This window comes from Camelina sativa, chromosome 1, assembly GCF_030686135.1.
Source record: "Camelina sativa cultivar CO46 ecotype springtype chromosome 1, ASM3068613v1".
In the NCBI taxonomy this organism is placed as follows: domain Eukaryota; kingdom Viridiplantae; phylum Streptophyta; class Magnoliopsida; order Brassicales; family Brassicaceae; genus Camelina; species Camelina sativa.
This window is the reverse complement of record NC_141880.1, coordinates 16,227,700-16,240,024: the sequence shown is the minus strand read 5'-3', so window position 1 is coordinate 16,240,024 and position 12,325 is coordinate 16,227,700. Positions and strand designations below refer to the sequence as shown.

At 42.8% G+C, this 12,325-nt stretch overlaps 2 protein-coding genes across 3 annotated transcripts; both read right to left on the bottom strand.

Moving 5' to 3' along the window:
* Positions 1-4,212: 4,212 nt before the first annotated feature.
* Positions 4,213-6,246, bottom strand: LOC147949994 (uncharacterized). Its single transcript, XM_087511772.1, has one exon. It carries the CDS (start codon positions 6,244-6,246, stop codon positions 4,213-4,215), a length of 2,034 nt encoding a protein of 677 aa, XP_087367898.1.
* A 1,634-nt stretch (positions 6,247-7,880) lies between these two features.
* On the bottom strand, positions 7,881-12,040 carry LOC104793216 (uncharacterized). 2 transcript variants are annotated; one of them, XM_010519536.3, is made up of 10 exons: positions 11,884-12,040; positions 11,552-11,659; positions 11,208-11,288; positions 10,550-10,667; positions 10,353-10,447; positions 9,539-9,610; positions 9,024-9,278; positions 8,815-8,926; positions 8,404-8,590; positions 7,881-8,287 (listed from the first exon to the last, which is right to left on the bottom strand). In XM_010519536.3, the coding sequence occupies exons 2-10, from the start codon at positions 11,573-11,575 to the stop codon at positions 8,200-8,202; spliced, it is 1,032 nt and encodes a 343-aa protein (XP_010517838.1). In that variant the 5' UTR covers positions 11,576-11,659; positions 11,884-12,040; the 3' UTR covers positions 7,881-8,199. The 2 variants fall into 2 exon arrangements, with proteins under 2 accessions (XP_010517838.1, XP_087316029.1); XM_087459903.1 differs by having other exon boundaries at positions 11,552-11,964.
* Between the last annotated feature and the right edge of the window lie 285 nt (positions 12,041-12,325).

Genomic DNA, 12,325 nt, shown 5'->3' with positions numbered 1-12,325 from the left:
TTTCTATATCGGGGTTGTTTTGGCACGGGTTGCCCCCCGTTTGTCGTATTTATTTTTAGACTTGCTTTGGAGTGTTTTGGTCGCGGTGACCACTCCGTCTTCAAAATTTTTTGTTTTTGTCATGCTAAATGCGAACCTCATATCCGCAATCTTTGTTTGAAAAGATGATACGAGCATAAATGAACACGAAGTCAGAACTTCGGTTTAAGAGTTCGCAAAAATGACACCCCAACTTTAGTAAGGCTGAGTACGAAGTGAACACCTCGGTTTAGATTAGAATTTTGCAAAAACTAAGCTTCGACTTTAATAAGTAAAGCTGAGTACGAAGTGAGAACTTCGGTTTAGGTTAGAGTTTCGCAAAACCAAGCTCCGACTTAAAGTAAAGCTGAATACGAAGTAAGAACTTCGGTTTAGACTTGCGAAGTTGAACCTCGGCTTTAAATGATATATGCAAAGTCGGACTTCGGCTTTTAATGATATAAGCGAAGTTGGACTTCGGCTTTTTTTTTTGAAGCATTATTAATAAAAAAGTTTAAGAAAACTTTAAATTTTATTAATATGGATAGCTGGACCCGAAGTGGGCTGCCTACGTACCCTTATCGGGATCAAGCTAAACGTAGTTCGATACAAAAGATTAACTGTAAAAGAGTTTAAGGTGTAAGGAATTCCACGACCTCGGGACTGGTTTTCCCTCTGAATCCTTGAGCTGATACACCCCATTTCGCACCTCGCGAGTAATTCTGTACGGTCCTTCCCAGTTAATTCCCAGCTTCCCTGCATTGAGCTCCTCAGTGTTCTCGTAGACTTTTCGGAGGACTAGGTCGCCAACTGCCAAGGGCCTGCCTCGGATTTTGGAGTTATAGTACCGAGCTACTGCGTTCTGGTAATTCTGGATCCGAACTAAGGCCTGGTCCCGACGCTCATTGATTGTATCGAGAGTATCCTGTAGGAACTCCTCATTTTCCTCAGCTCGGAGTGGGTTCAGTGAGGTACGGACTCCAGGGACCTCTATGTCAGCTGGGACTACGGCATCAACTCCGTAAACCAGGGAGAAAGGTGTTTCATTAGTGGCCCGGCGAGGTATTGCTCGAATTGCCCAAAGAACGCCTTGCAGTTCGTCTGGCCAGCGCCCTTTGCGAGAATCGAGCCGTTTCTTCAAGTTAGCAAGAATGACCTTATTCATCGCCTCAGCTTGCCCATTACCTTGCGGGTAACGAGGAGTTGACTTATTGAGTCGAATCTTCCACTTTGTGCAAAACTCTTCGAACTTCGAGAAGATGAACTGTGGACCATTGTCCGTGACGATTTCGTGGGGAACACTGTAGCGATAGATTATACTTTTCAGCACGAACTGCTCCACTTCTTCACTTGTTACTTTAACATAGGCCGCTGCCTCCACCCATTTGGAGAAATAATCGGTAAGAGCGAGCACGTACTGAACTCCTCCTGGTCCCCGATGCAATGGACCAATGATGTCCATAGACCACCTCATGAATGGGTAAGGTGCGGACACCGAAGACAGGAGCTCGGTAGGTTGGTGGATTGACGGGGCGTGCTTTTGGCACTTCTCACAAGCTCGAGAATAATTTTCGCAGTCCGTGACCATAGTAGGCCAGAAGTAGCCTTGCCTTTTGATTTTGAAAGCCAGAGTCCGACCTCCGGAGTGATTCCCATTGGGACCGTCATGAACAGCTCGCATTAGCATCGCGGACTCTTTACCGGCAACACATGTTAGATAAGGACCAGCTACACTTTGGCGTAAGAGTATTCCGTTGTAGACGCAATACCGCGCACTGACAATCTTGAGTCTCCTGGCCGCCCATTTGTCGACTGGGAGTTCCCCTTTTTTCAAGTAAGCCCAGATCGGGCTCCGCCAATCGCCTGCCCCCCAGCTCTTAGAATTCGCACTGCTTGAAGTAGTATGTGGGATAACAGCTTGATTGTCAACTGATGAGATCAACGATCCCGGAGTTCGACTCGCGTCTAGCTCGGCCAGAGGTGGGTGAACTTCCATAGGAGTAGGCATAGCGGGGGCTGGATCCTCCGATGGCAAAGAGTCCGCAGTCGCCTCGCGAGCTGCCTCCTTAGCAGCCAACTGTTTTTGCATTGCCCGGGTGACGACATTTGAGCTCTCTAGTCGGATGCTTGGAAACTAGATGACTTCGACGGGGATAATCCTAGTCATCGCAGGATCCGAAGTGGATGCCAGAGATGCTAAAGCGTCCGCAGCGAAGTTTTCACTTCGCGGGATCTTAGTGATTTCAAAATCCTCGAACTTAGCGACTAACTCTCGAGCTGTGGACAAAAACTGTTTGGTGACCAGCTGCGAATCGTAAAAAGCTCAGAGTCGTCGGACACCAATCCCTACTGCGAGGCGTAAACCAGCAAGGAAGGATTCATACTCGGCTTTGTTGTTTGACGCGCTGAAAGCAAAGCAAAATGACTGCTCGATTACTTCGCCAGTAGGAGAAGTGAGGCGGACCCCAATTCCTGCTCCCGATCTGGAAGAAGCGCCATCAACATACAACGTCCATGGGACTTCAACATTGTCGCTAACCGAAGAGGCTAGTGGGAGTTCGATCAAAAAATCGGCCAGCACTTGCGCCTTAGCACAGGTTCGAGTCCGGAACTCGATGTCGTATTCACTCAACTCGACATACCATTTAGCTAGTCTCCCGGACTGGCTTGGACTATGTAATACCGTCCGAAGTGGTTGCGTCGTCAGGATTATGATTGTATGGGACTGGAAGTAAGGTCGCAGCTTTCTTGCCGAAGTGACTACTGCTAGGGCCAATTTCTCCATCATAGGGTACCTGGACTCCGCCCCAGTAAATGACTTACTGACATAGAATATTGGTCGCTGCTCCCCCCTTTCCTCCCGAACCAAGACTCCGCTGACTGCACTGTCCGTGACAGCTACGTAAAGAAAGAGTGGCTCACCGAACTCGGGCTTAGCCAAGACCGGCGGTTCAGACAGATAGGCTTTGAGCTGAGCGAACGCCTCTTTGCACTTCGCATCCCATAAGAAGTTTTTCCCCCTTTTCGCAACAGCTGGTAGAACGGGAGGTATTTGTCCGTAGATCGAGAGATGAAGCGGTTGAGGGCTGCGATCCGTCCATTAAGGCGTTGCACTTCGCGTAAAGTCCTAGGAGAACTTATAGACAAGAAAGCATTAATCTGCCTCGGATTCGCTTTGATTCCTCTTTCTGTGACGATATACCCCAAAAACTCCCCTAATGGGATTGCAAAAGTGCATTTCATGGGGTTAAGCTTCATCTCGAACTGATTCAGGATGTCGAATCAAACTTTCAGATCCACGAGATGCGAGCTAGCTTCCATTGATTTTACCAGCATGTCATCGATGTAGACTTCCATGGTCTTTCCGAGCTGGTGTTCGAACATACGGTTTACCAGTCTCTGGTAAGTTGCTCCCGCATTCTTTAACCCAAAAGGCATCACCTTGTAACAATAAATCCCGCGGTCCGTAATGAATGCAGTCTTCTCCTGGTCATCCGGGTTCATAAGGATTTGGTTGTAGCCGGAGAAGGCATCCATGAAAAACATCAGCTCGTGACCCGAAATGGACTCGACTAGCCTGTCGATGTGCGGAAGTGGAAAGCTATCCTTGGGGCATGCCTTGTTCAGGTCGGTGAAATCAACGCAAACTCGTGATTTTCCATTCTTCTTTTTGACTACCACCGTGTTTGCGAGCCATTCAAGATACTTCACTTCACGTATCTGTCCCGCCTTTAGTAGGCGTTCCACCTCTTTGTTGACGATTTCAGCTCGCTTGGGACCCAGCTTCCTTCGCTTCTGCTTTACAGGTCGGAACGTCGGGTCCACATTCAGCTCGTGGGAGATAACTTCTGGACTGATACCGGGCATCTCGTCTACGGACCACGCGAAGGTGGCCATATTTTCTTTTAGGAAGGTTATCAGACTGACGCGGAGCTCGCTATCCAATCCCACTCCGATCTTGATTTCCTGATCCGGAAACTTATCATTGATGAAAATGGACTCAGTGAGGTCACCTTTTAGCTGCTTCCGAACTGTATTCTTCGGGACCTCGAGCTGTGGTTGCTATTGAACCAAGAGCTTGTGACTTGCGAGATAGCAGCTCCTCGCCGTCCTTTGGCTTCCTAGAATCTCCCGGACTCCTTGCGGGGTCGGAAATTTGACGCACTGATGGTACGTCGAGGCCACTGCCTTCATCTAGTAGAGCCAGGGAGTTCCCAAAATAACGTTATAGGCCGCAGGTCGGTCGAAAACCGTGAACTCCACCATTTTAACCACTCCTTGAATGGACACCGGTAGTGTGATCGTGCCCAAGGACATTGACGTCTCGCTAGTGAACGAGACCAAAGGTGAGGGCGGTCCTACGATATGTTCTTTCCCGATACCCATTCTAGCGAGCGTCTCGAGGAAAATCAAGTCTACCGAACTTCCAGTGTCAATTAGGATTCGGCAGACTTCGTGGTTCGCCACGTCAAGTGAAATGACGAGTGCGTCATCGTGCGGAGTGTCCAGCTCCTCAGTTTCCTTCTCGGAGAAAGAAACTTTAGGTAGATTGCTTGCTGCGACCTTAGCTCGCTTCGGCTGGGGGCTGGTGAGCTTCCGCTGATGGTCTTTGATCGCAGTGATGGAGTTCCGAAAGAGGCGTGATCCCCCCATTATCACGTCGATTCTTTTCTTGGGGGTTTCATTGCCATCGGACTGCTTCGGTTTCTTTGAAGGTGGAGCATCTTCGTCCACCTCGGGAGTCGCTTTCTGCTCCAACTCCTCGATTGTTACATTTGGCATTTCTCCCGCCACATACTTTTCTGCGAGGAGGTGCATCAGCTTCTTGCAGTCACGAGTGGAATGACTGTTGGTTTTGTGGAGCTCGCAGTACGTGTCCTCATCTCGGACCCACTTGTTACTCGGGAGTACACCACTCTTGGAGTGCGGTGAGAATGGAGGTTTGGACGGTGAATTCTTTGGAGAATTCTTTTTAGGAGATTGAGTGGCTGCGAACGTGCTTGGCCCGGACTTCGGAGTCGTAGGCGGAGTCTTTTTGGCGGGCGCTTCGAATTGTGGTTTTCCTGTAGGCGGGGCGTTTTGTTTCTGCGCAGCGGCGATTTTGTCTTCCTCTACGACTATCCAGTTCGATGCCCGGTGTAACGCGTCCTGAATGGTTGGGAACCGATTCACGGACAACTCTTCGCGGAAGCGAGATTCGTGCCAGAGGCCGTTCTTAAGCGCGGCCAGGGCTGTGGAGTCCGAGAGTCTTGGAATCTTGACCTGGATCTCCTTGAACTTTGTTATGTAAGACCGGAGAGACTCTCCAGCCTTTTGGCTTAAGTTCCAAAGCTGAGCATCTGTCACCGCGGTTTCGATTAAGCTAGAATACTGCTTGACGAACGAGGTTGACAGCTCAGTGAAATTTGTTATGGAGCCGACTGCTAAAGACGCGAACCAAAGTAGTACCGGTCCACAAAACGTTTCTGCGAACAGCTTGCAGTACCCAGCGTCTGCTTCGTGAGGCTCGAGGTCCACCCGGCTAGCTGTCAACAAGAAAGTCTTGAGATGATTGGTCGGATCCCCTTTTCCTTTGTAGCTCGAGAACTTAATTTTGCCAGTATCTTTGATGCGGACTCGGACTATTTGATCGGAAAAAGGAGTTCGCCTCGACTCCTCGATCACTCGAAAGATATCCGGAGCTGAAGTGGTTGCACTGTGCATCACAGACCGCATGTCCCGGATTTCACTCTGCATGCAGAAGATCTCGGGATTGGTAACATACCCCGGAGTTGAAATGTTTCCATCCACAGGGAGAGGAAGACGGACTGGGACCTCGGAAGATCTGGCGACACCGGGCTGAACTGGAGTGTGGCCATCGCCAACCAGCGGTGGTGCTGTTTGCGTGTTGACTTGAGATGGGAATGAATCTCCCGGAGTGACATTTGTTGCTGCCACCTGCGAGGTGGAAGGTGGAGTAACAACGGAAAAATCCAAAGCACGTCGACGTGGGTTTTGGTCGGAGGACAGGAGATCAACCCGATCGGCGTACGCGCGGTGGGAGGCTGAGAGGTCAGCTACGGACGTCGTGACTTCCTCTAAACGGGTGGAGACCTGACCCTCCAAGCTGTCAAAACGTTCGGTAAGAGCGGCGGAGGCGGCTTGCTGACGATCGGACTTCTCAGACAAGTCCTGCAAGAGCTTCTGGATCACCTCCAGGGATGCCTGATTGGGAGAGTCGGTTGCCATAGCGGTGGTTGTGTGTAGTGGATTTGTATATAAAGTCGGAACTAATGAGAGTCAGGCGATAACTCCCCTCCTTCTAGCGCCAAATGTGAGAACTGAAATCGATTCTCTCCTTCCGAAGTGATTCGAATGTGGAGGAGCTTATCACCGTTTAGAAGTTCCGAACTGAATTTGAGAGAATTTTGAGAATTTGTATTGTATTGCTTCTTTTGGAAAACGTTTTCGATCCCTTACAAAAGACTTCCCCCTTACATATTTATACCAACCGATTTATTGCCTAATTAATGCATAATTAATAGGGCACGATTTGCGTATCCTAATTAATCGTCTTGAATGCAGGAATCTTTGACCAAGCCCGAGCTGCGAGCTGACCAACGCGAAGCATCTCCGCGCTCTCTTCCTTTCTCCGGGCCTGATGGGCCGATCAGTAATACGCTCTTGGCCCATTAGACGTGCCCGGCCTAGGCCCTTTGCCTATTGCCCGAGATGACAGATGGTGGGTACAACACCTTAGTTTGCAAAATGAGACTAAAACTCCTTCATAATATAAGATTACAAGAGTGCAATAATGCAGCTATTGTTGATCTGTGCAAAATAATTAATAAATTCCTTCCCATTTTCAATAGACAGACGCATGAGCAAAAACGTAATTTTTTTTAGGGCATCTCCAATAACTCTCCTCATTTTGAAGGGAGCAAATTCTCGGAATGAAGATTTGAAGGTTGTTTGCTCCAACAATCAATCATCAAAAAAATCCTTAAAAACTAATTAATTTGCAATATACTCCTTAATATTTACAAAATTCACTAATAATAATAAAAACTCATAAATAAATATATAACATACATTTTAATTATTATACAATTCAAAATAGTATTTATTTTATTATACAACATACAATATTACATAATAAAGGTTTCATGATAATATAAATTACATATATAATAATAAAGCACACATAAACATACAAGGGCGGATCTACGTGGAGTTCCGCCCTTGTATGTTTATGTGTGCTTTATTATTATATATGTAATTTATATAATTTAGGCATGTTCAACATCTTTTTGACATGATTTTTTGTGATTTGGGAGGTTCATGATCCGATTTACCTAATTACTAGTATTTTGGTACAACTTGTAATATATGGAATATATGTGTGTTCAAGTAATTTATGTGTACTTTACTTTAATTTGTGTTGAGTTTGTTTAATGTATTTTTATTTTGTGAGAATCTTGTTTACTGTATCTTTTTTGTAACTTTGTTTTTAATATTATATTTTATAATGTAAACTTTGTTTTTAATATTACAAATTATTTTTTGTTTATTAAATTTATTTTAGTGTGCTTAAGTTTTCTTAATTAATTTTTATACAATTATTTATGAAAGACATAAATATAGGTACTAAACTGAAAATAAAAAATAGTTTTGAGGTTCTGAATAGTGAAACCTCAAATTTGAAGATTTGAAGACTTGGATTGTCTTTGTTCAAAAAATAAAACAAAAAAGACTTGGATTGTCAAAAACCTCAAAATTGGAGGTTTTAAGGGCTTGTTGGAGATGCCCTTAATCAACATATAAAATCGGGGAAATCATATATATTTACCCCGAAATAACGAGAGAAACTACTTAACAGGCCATAATGAAATGTTGAAACATTGAAGCGTCCATAAAATGTGTTTTCGTCTACCAAAAAACAATAGCTACAACTAAAACATGTCGATCTGAAACAGATACTTATGACCAGCAACAAACCACGGATACTGACACAAGGAACATGATTTGTAACGTTCTAACAAATAAACCGCAGGCCACAATTCTCAGAATCAACTCATGAAAAAACATTTTCTAGTCGTCCAAAAGGATCTACACCAGGGCAAATTGATTTGGTTAAGCCAGCAGCAATGTATATGATATATGTTGAGCCAGCCTTATTCCCCTGTCTCATAGGATTTTACCTCATCGCTGCTCCTCATCGGGTATTTCTTGACCAATTGCCTGTAGTGCAAGTCTGTAGTATAAAATCCCCATTGTTGCCATACAGGCTCTGCACATTGGTCACACAGATTTAGGCACAATTGATGATACTAACTTATTCTACACCAAACATTTGACAATTAACGACCAGGTGAAGAAAGAGTTACACCGTAAACAAGGTCTTACATGAGAGCTATGAGAATTAGTATTTTCCTTATATCCATTCTTGATGATCGTTGATGCCTTACACGACCTTCAGAACCATCATCTGCCTTTGTTGCATCCTTACGAGGTGGTGCAGTCACAGGTAGAGTTGGCAATGCACTAGACCAGAAAGGTAGTAAAGCCCGTAGAAACTTGTGACGAAGAGGACCTTACATGGAAAAAGAATATGAGAATCAGTCAAAGTCATCGTCACTGATTCATACAAAAGTGGAGTTCGTCTACTGGAAGGCAGACACTTGCAGCTTGAAGTAAATACTATGGATCTCAGAAATAAAAACCAGATACATATCCTCAGCCTAAGTCTTCTACTAACGCAAAACCACAACATCATTTCAGACAAGAGCGGTAAAAAAGATACGGTTTTTCTCCCACCTCTTCTTGAGTACTTTTTACGATTTCCGTCTTCATCGTCAGCATAATATAGAGTCTCGGAGTTCTGCCTGTCCACAGCGGGTACTCCTTTCCGTGCAGCAGCAGCAGCAAGCTATATACATCATCAACAAATACATAAATTTGTGACAAATGATAGGGGAAACAGATATTGCTACTAGTTTTTGCGAAAAAAACAAAGAGAATCTTACTCCAGGGTTTGAGCTTTTCATGTAATTCCCAGCTGAAGCAGGAACATCTATCTCAACTATCTCTGAAACCGCAGGTTTGGAATATTCTCCATTTCCGGCTACTGAATAACTATCAGGCAGGTTTTTTCCTTCTTGTGTATGAGAAGATGATGATAAATTAATTAATGCATCTGAAGCAAACGCAGGGGGTGGACTACGAGATTCAGTGGATCGAGAAACCGGATGGTTCCCAAGTAAATTCTTCTCAAGACCAGTCTGCCATACAGAAAGCGGAGAATTATATCAAACTAAACCAGTAATCATTTCACGACATGTTATAGTGTTCACTAGTCAACACAAAACAATGTGACAATACGATACTCTGCCATATTACTGGGGTTAATATATGCTCACATTGAGAGATGTCTGAAGTGAGGGTAAAACTCAAAAAGGTAATACTTTGGAGATTTTAACTTCTTTCAAGATGAAAAGTTGGATAATCAACAAAAACAATTGAGCTAAAAGATAAAACTGACCTGCGTAATCACTTCCCTTAACAGTGCATGAAGCCGAGATCCTGCATCTTTTACCATCTTGGGAGGCCAAATCTGCAATTGAAACCATATGAGAACTATAATATGGGACTCTCCCAAGAACGAAACAACACGTCCGCGTAAGATAAAACCAGGCTATACAAAATGATTTTTAAGTTTTTTAAAAAAGGACAGACAGGAATGGCATACAATCGGGATGGCTATTACTCTATTAGCTCAAACCTTGGTAGACCAAATTAATCTAGATAACTATGCCTCCAGTATATCACATCATAGAGTAAAGTATTACACACCAGAACATAGGAAGCAGCTAAAAGTCATCCGATATTTGATAGAAAAGAGTCAAGAGAACATGCATTATCTATCAATAATTACTTTTCCAAGATTTGTCTGTCTAGGCGTAATATAGATTGATTGGCTCTCATCTGCTACATTACAAACAAAGGTTGCTACTGACTTGTAGAAGTTAACTAAACCAGAAAATCATGGACTACTAATCCCCTAAGAATCAAAGAAATACAACATTTAGTGTATAACGTTAGGTCACCCAAGTATCCACAAAAAACGAACACATTGATAGAAAGCCAGAACAACACTTATCAAGTGCTCATTATTGCTATAAAGAAACACTGGAGATCACTCTAACTCAAATATTTCTCTAAATCTACGTATCAATACGAGACACCATCCAAGAGCTCCCGTGAGGACCAACACTCAAGAAAATAATGCAATAATAAAACAGGAAGAACACAAAAGAACTTTTTCTACTACATTCATATGTATCAATTGGACTTACAGGCGTGTTACATGATGGACACACATAACCAGCAGGTGCAGTATGAGGAGGAAAACTCTTGATATGCGAAACCAAGCAATTTGTATGTAAAGCATCTGATACAAATAGAAGATAGAGATAATTCCAATTATTTAGTTGTAGAAGACACTCAGAAATAAAAAATTGAATCCAACAGTGGTAAAAGTCAGATAACATACGCAAGCAACCCAACCGAGTGACTTGATGACCTGCCCCCTCATCAAATGGTGCCTGGCATTGACAACACTTTGGCTGATCATACTCTCCATCTATCACCCATTCCGAATAAGTCCGAACCTATTGATTACAGCATTATAAAAACATCTTTCAGTCTCGTTTCTCCATGTCAATAATGAAGCAGCATAAAGAAAAAGAAAAAAAAAAATCTGAACACTGCTCAACTAAACAGAGAGGAAAATGGCTGAAGAGAGATTATAAAATAGAGCAGATGGCTGCTTGTGTTCACAGATCAGGACAAACAAGATAGATATGCCCGGAGAAATAAATCTTGCTGCAACTAATGCCTATCTTGCATCGGTTATGATGGACAAGAGTGAAATTAACATCAATAAATGACTAAACAGCTCCAAAGACAGAATCGAAGACGGAGTATCTAGTGGTCAAAGTATTGAATTCTTTAAAATGACACGAAAATAACAATCAACAACTAAACCAAAAGCAGCAATTATTTCCAACAGTAGAAGATCTTCCATATATTATTTTTCTTCTTCTATTTCTACAAGGATACCATATTCCAAACAACAAGAGACTAATTCAACAAGAAAAACTATCAGCTCGCAGGGTGACACCAAATAGTATAGATTAGATAAAACATACCACACAAGTTTGATGCTCCGGGAAGCAAATACATTCCCCGCAAACAGGGACCTTGTGAACAAAGCAATACAGCTTCGTAGCCTGAAAAACAAAAAGGAAACATTAGCATCCACTTGATGATGAGCTATACAAGAGAATCCAAACAGAAACAAAAAAAAATTACAAAAAACAAACCAAATCGTTTCATAAATTTCCCCCCAAAGAAAACACAAATCCAGATCAAACCAAATGCGACAATTTTGGGGAAATCACATGCAAGATCAGAAATCGCTAACAGTCATCATTCCCGCAGATCATCAAATTGATAAGGAATCCAGTCTAAGAAATCAGTAGATGAAAAATACCTTCCTGCATTTGCAGACCACCATTGCGAAGGGACGATGATCCCCGGCTGAGAGAGCTCAGAGGATTAGATCGCACTCCCGCAATCGAAACAAGCTTAAGTTCCTCGGCTGTTGATTAAGGATCACAAAGAATAAGAAGACGGAGAGTAATTAGAGATCGGAGAAAAAGTGAGCTCGTCGGAAGATATTCTGGGATTCAATAATCAGATCAGGGGACTAAGAAGGAGAAGAAACTGAGAGGATCCGAAATTGGAGCTCTATGGAAGGAACAATTGAATCCCAAAATTCGAAGCCTAGATTGAAGAAATTTGAAGGAGAGAAGAGAAACGTACCAAAGCAGAAGCGATTCAGAGAGATTTTTATTTTCGTTTTTGCGTTTTTGCTCACTTTGATGTTTCCTGAAGGGAGCACTCGTCTTTTTCTTATGCCCCTATGAATATTGATATTTTACCATTCATTCTCTTTTTGTTTTTACACACAAAAAAAAACAATCAATCTAACTGTTACTACAATGGTATTTTCTGTAAAAGTAAAAAAAAATAGTGAATATATATTGCCCAAGATATATTGGGTTTTCTGCAAAAAAAATAGAAAAAAATAAATAAATAAAAATAAAACATTCGAAAGCACCAACTTTCTTGCAATTTTACTTTTTGTATCTTAAAAAATGCGAACTAGTCCTACAAATTTGAAAATAATACGAAACATAAAATTTATACATTTATTTTAAATGTTTTCACGGTAATTAGTTTTTTAGAATTTTAAATATTAGAA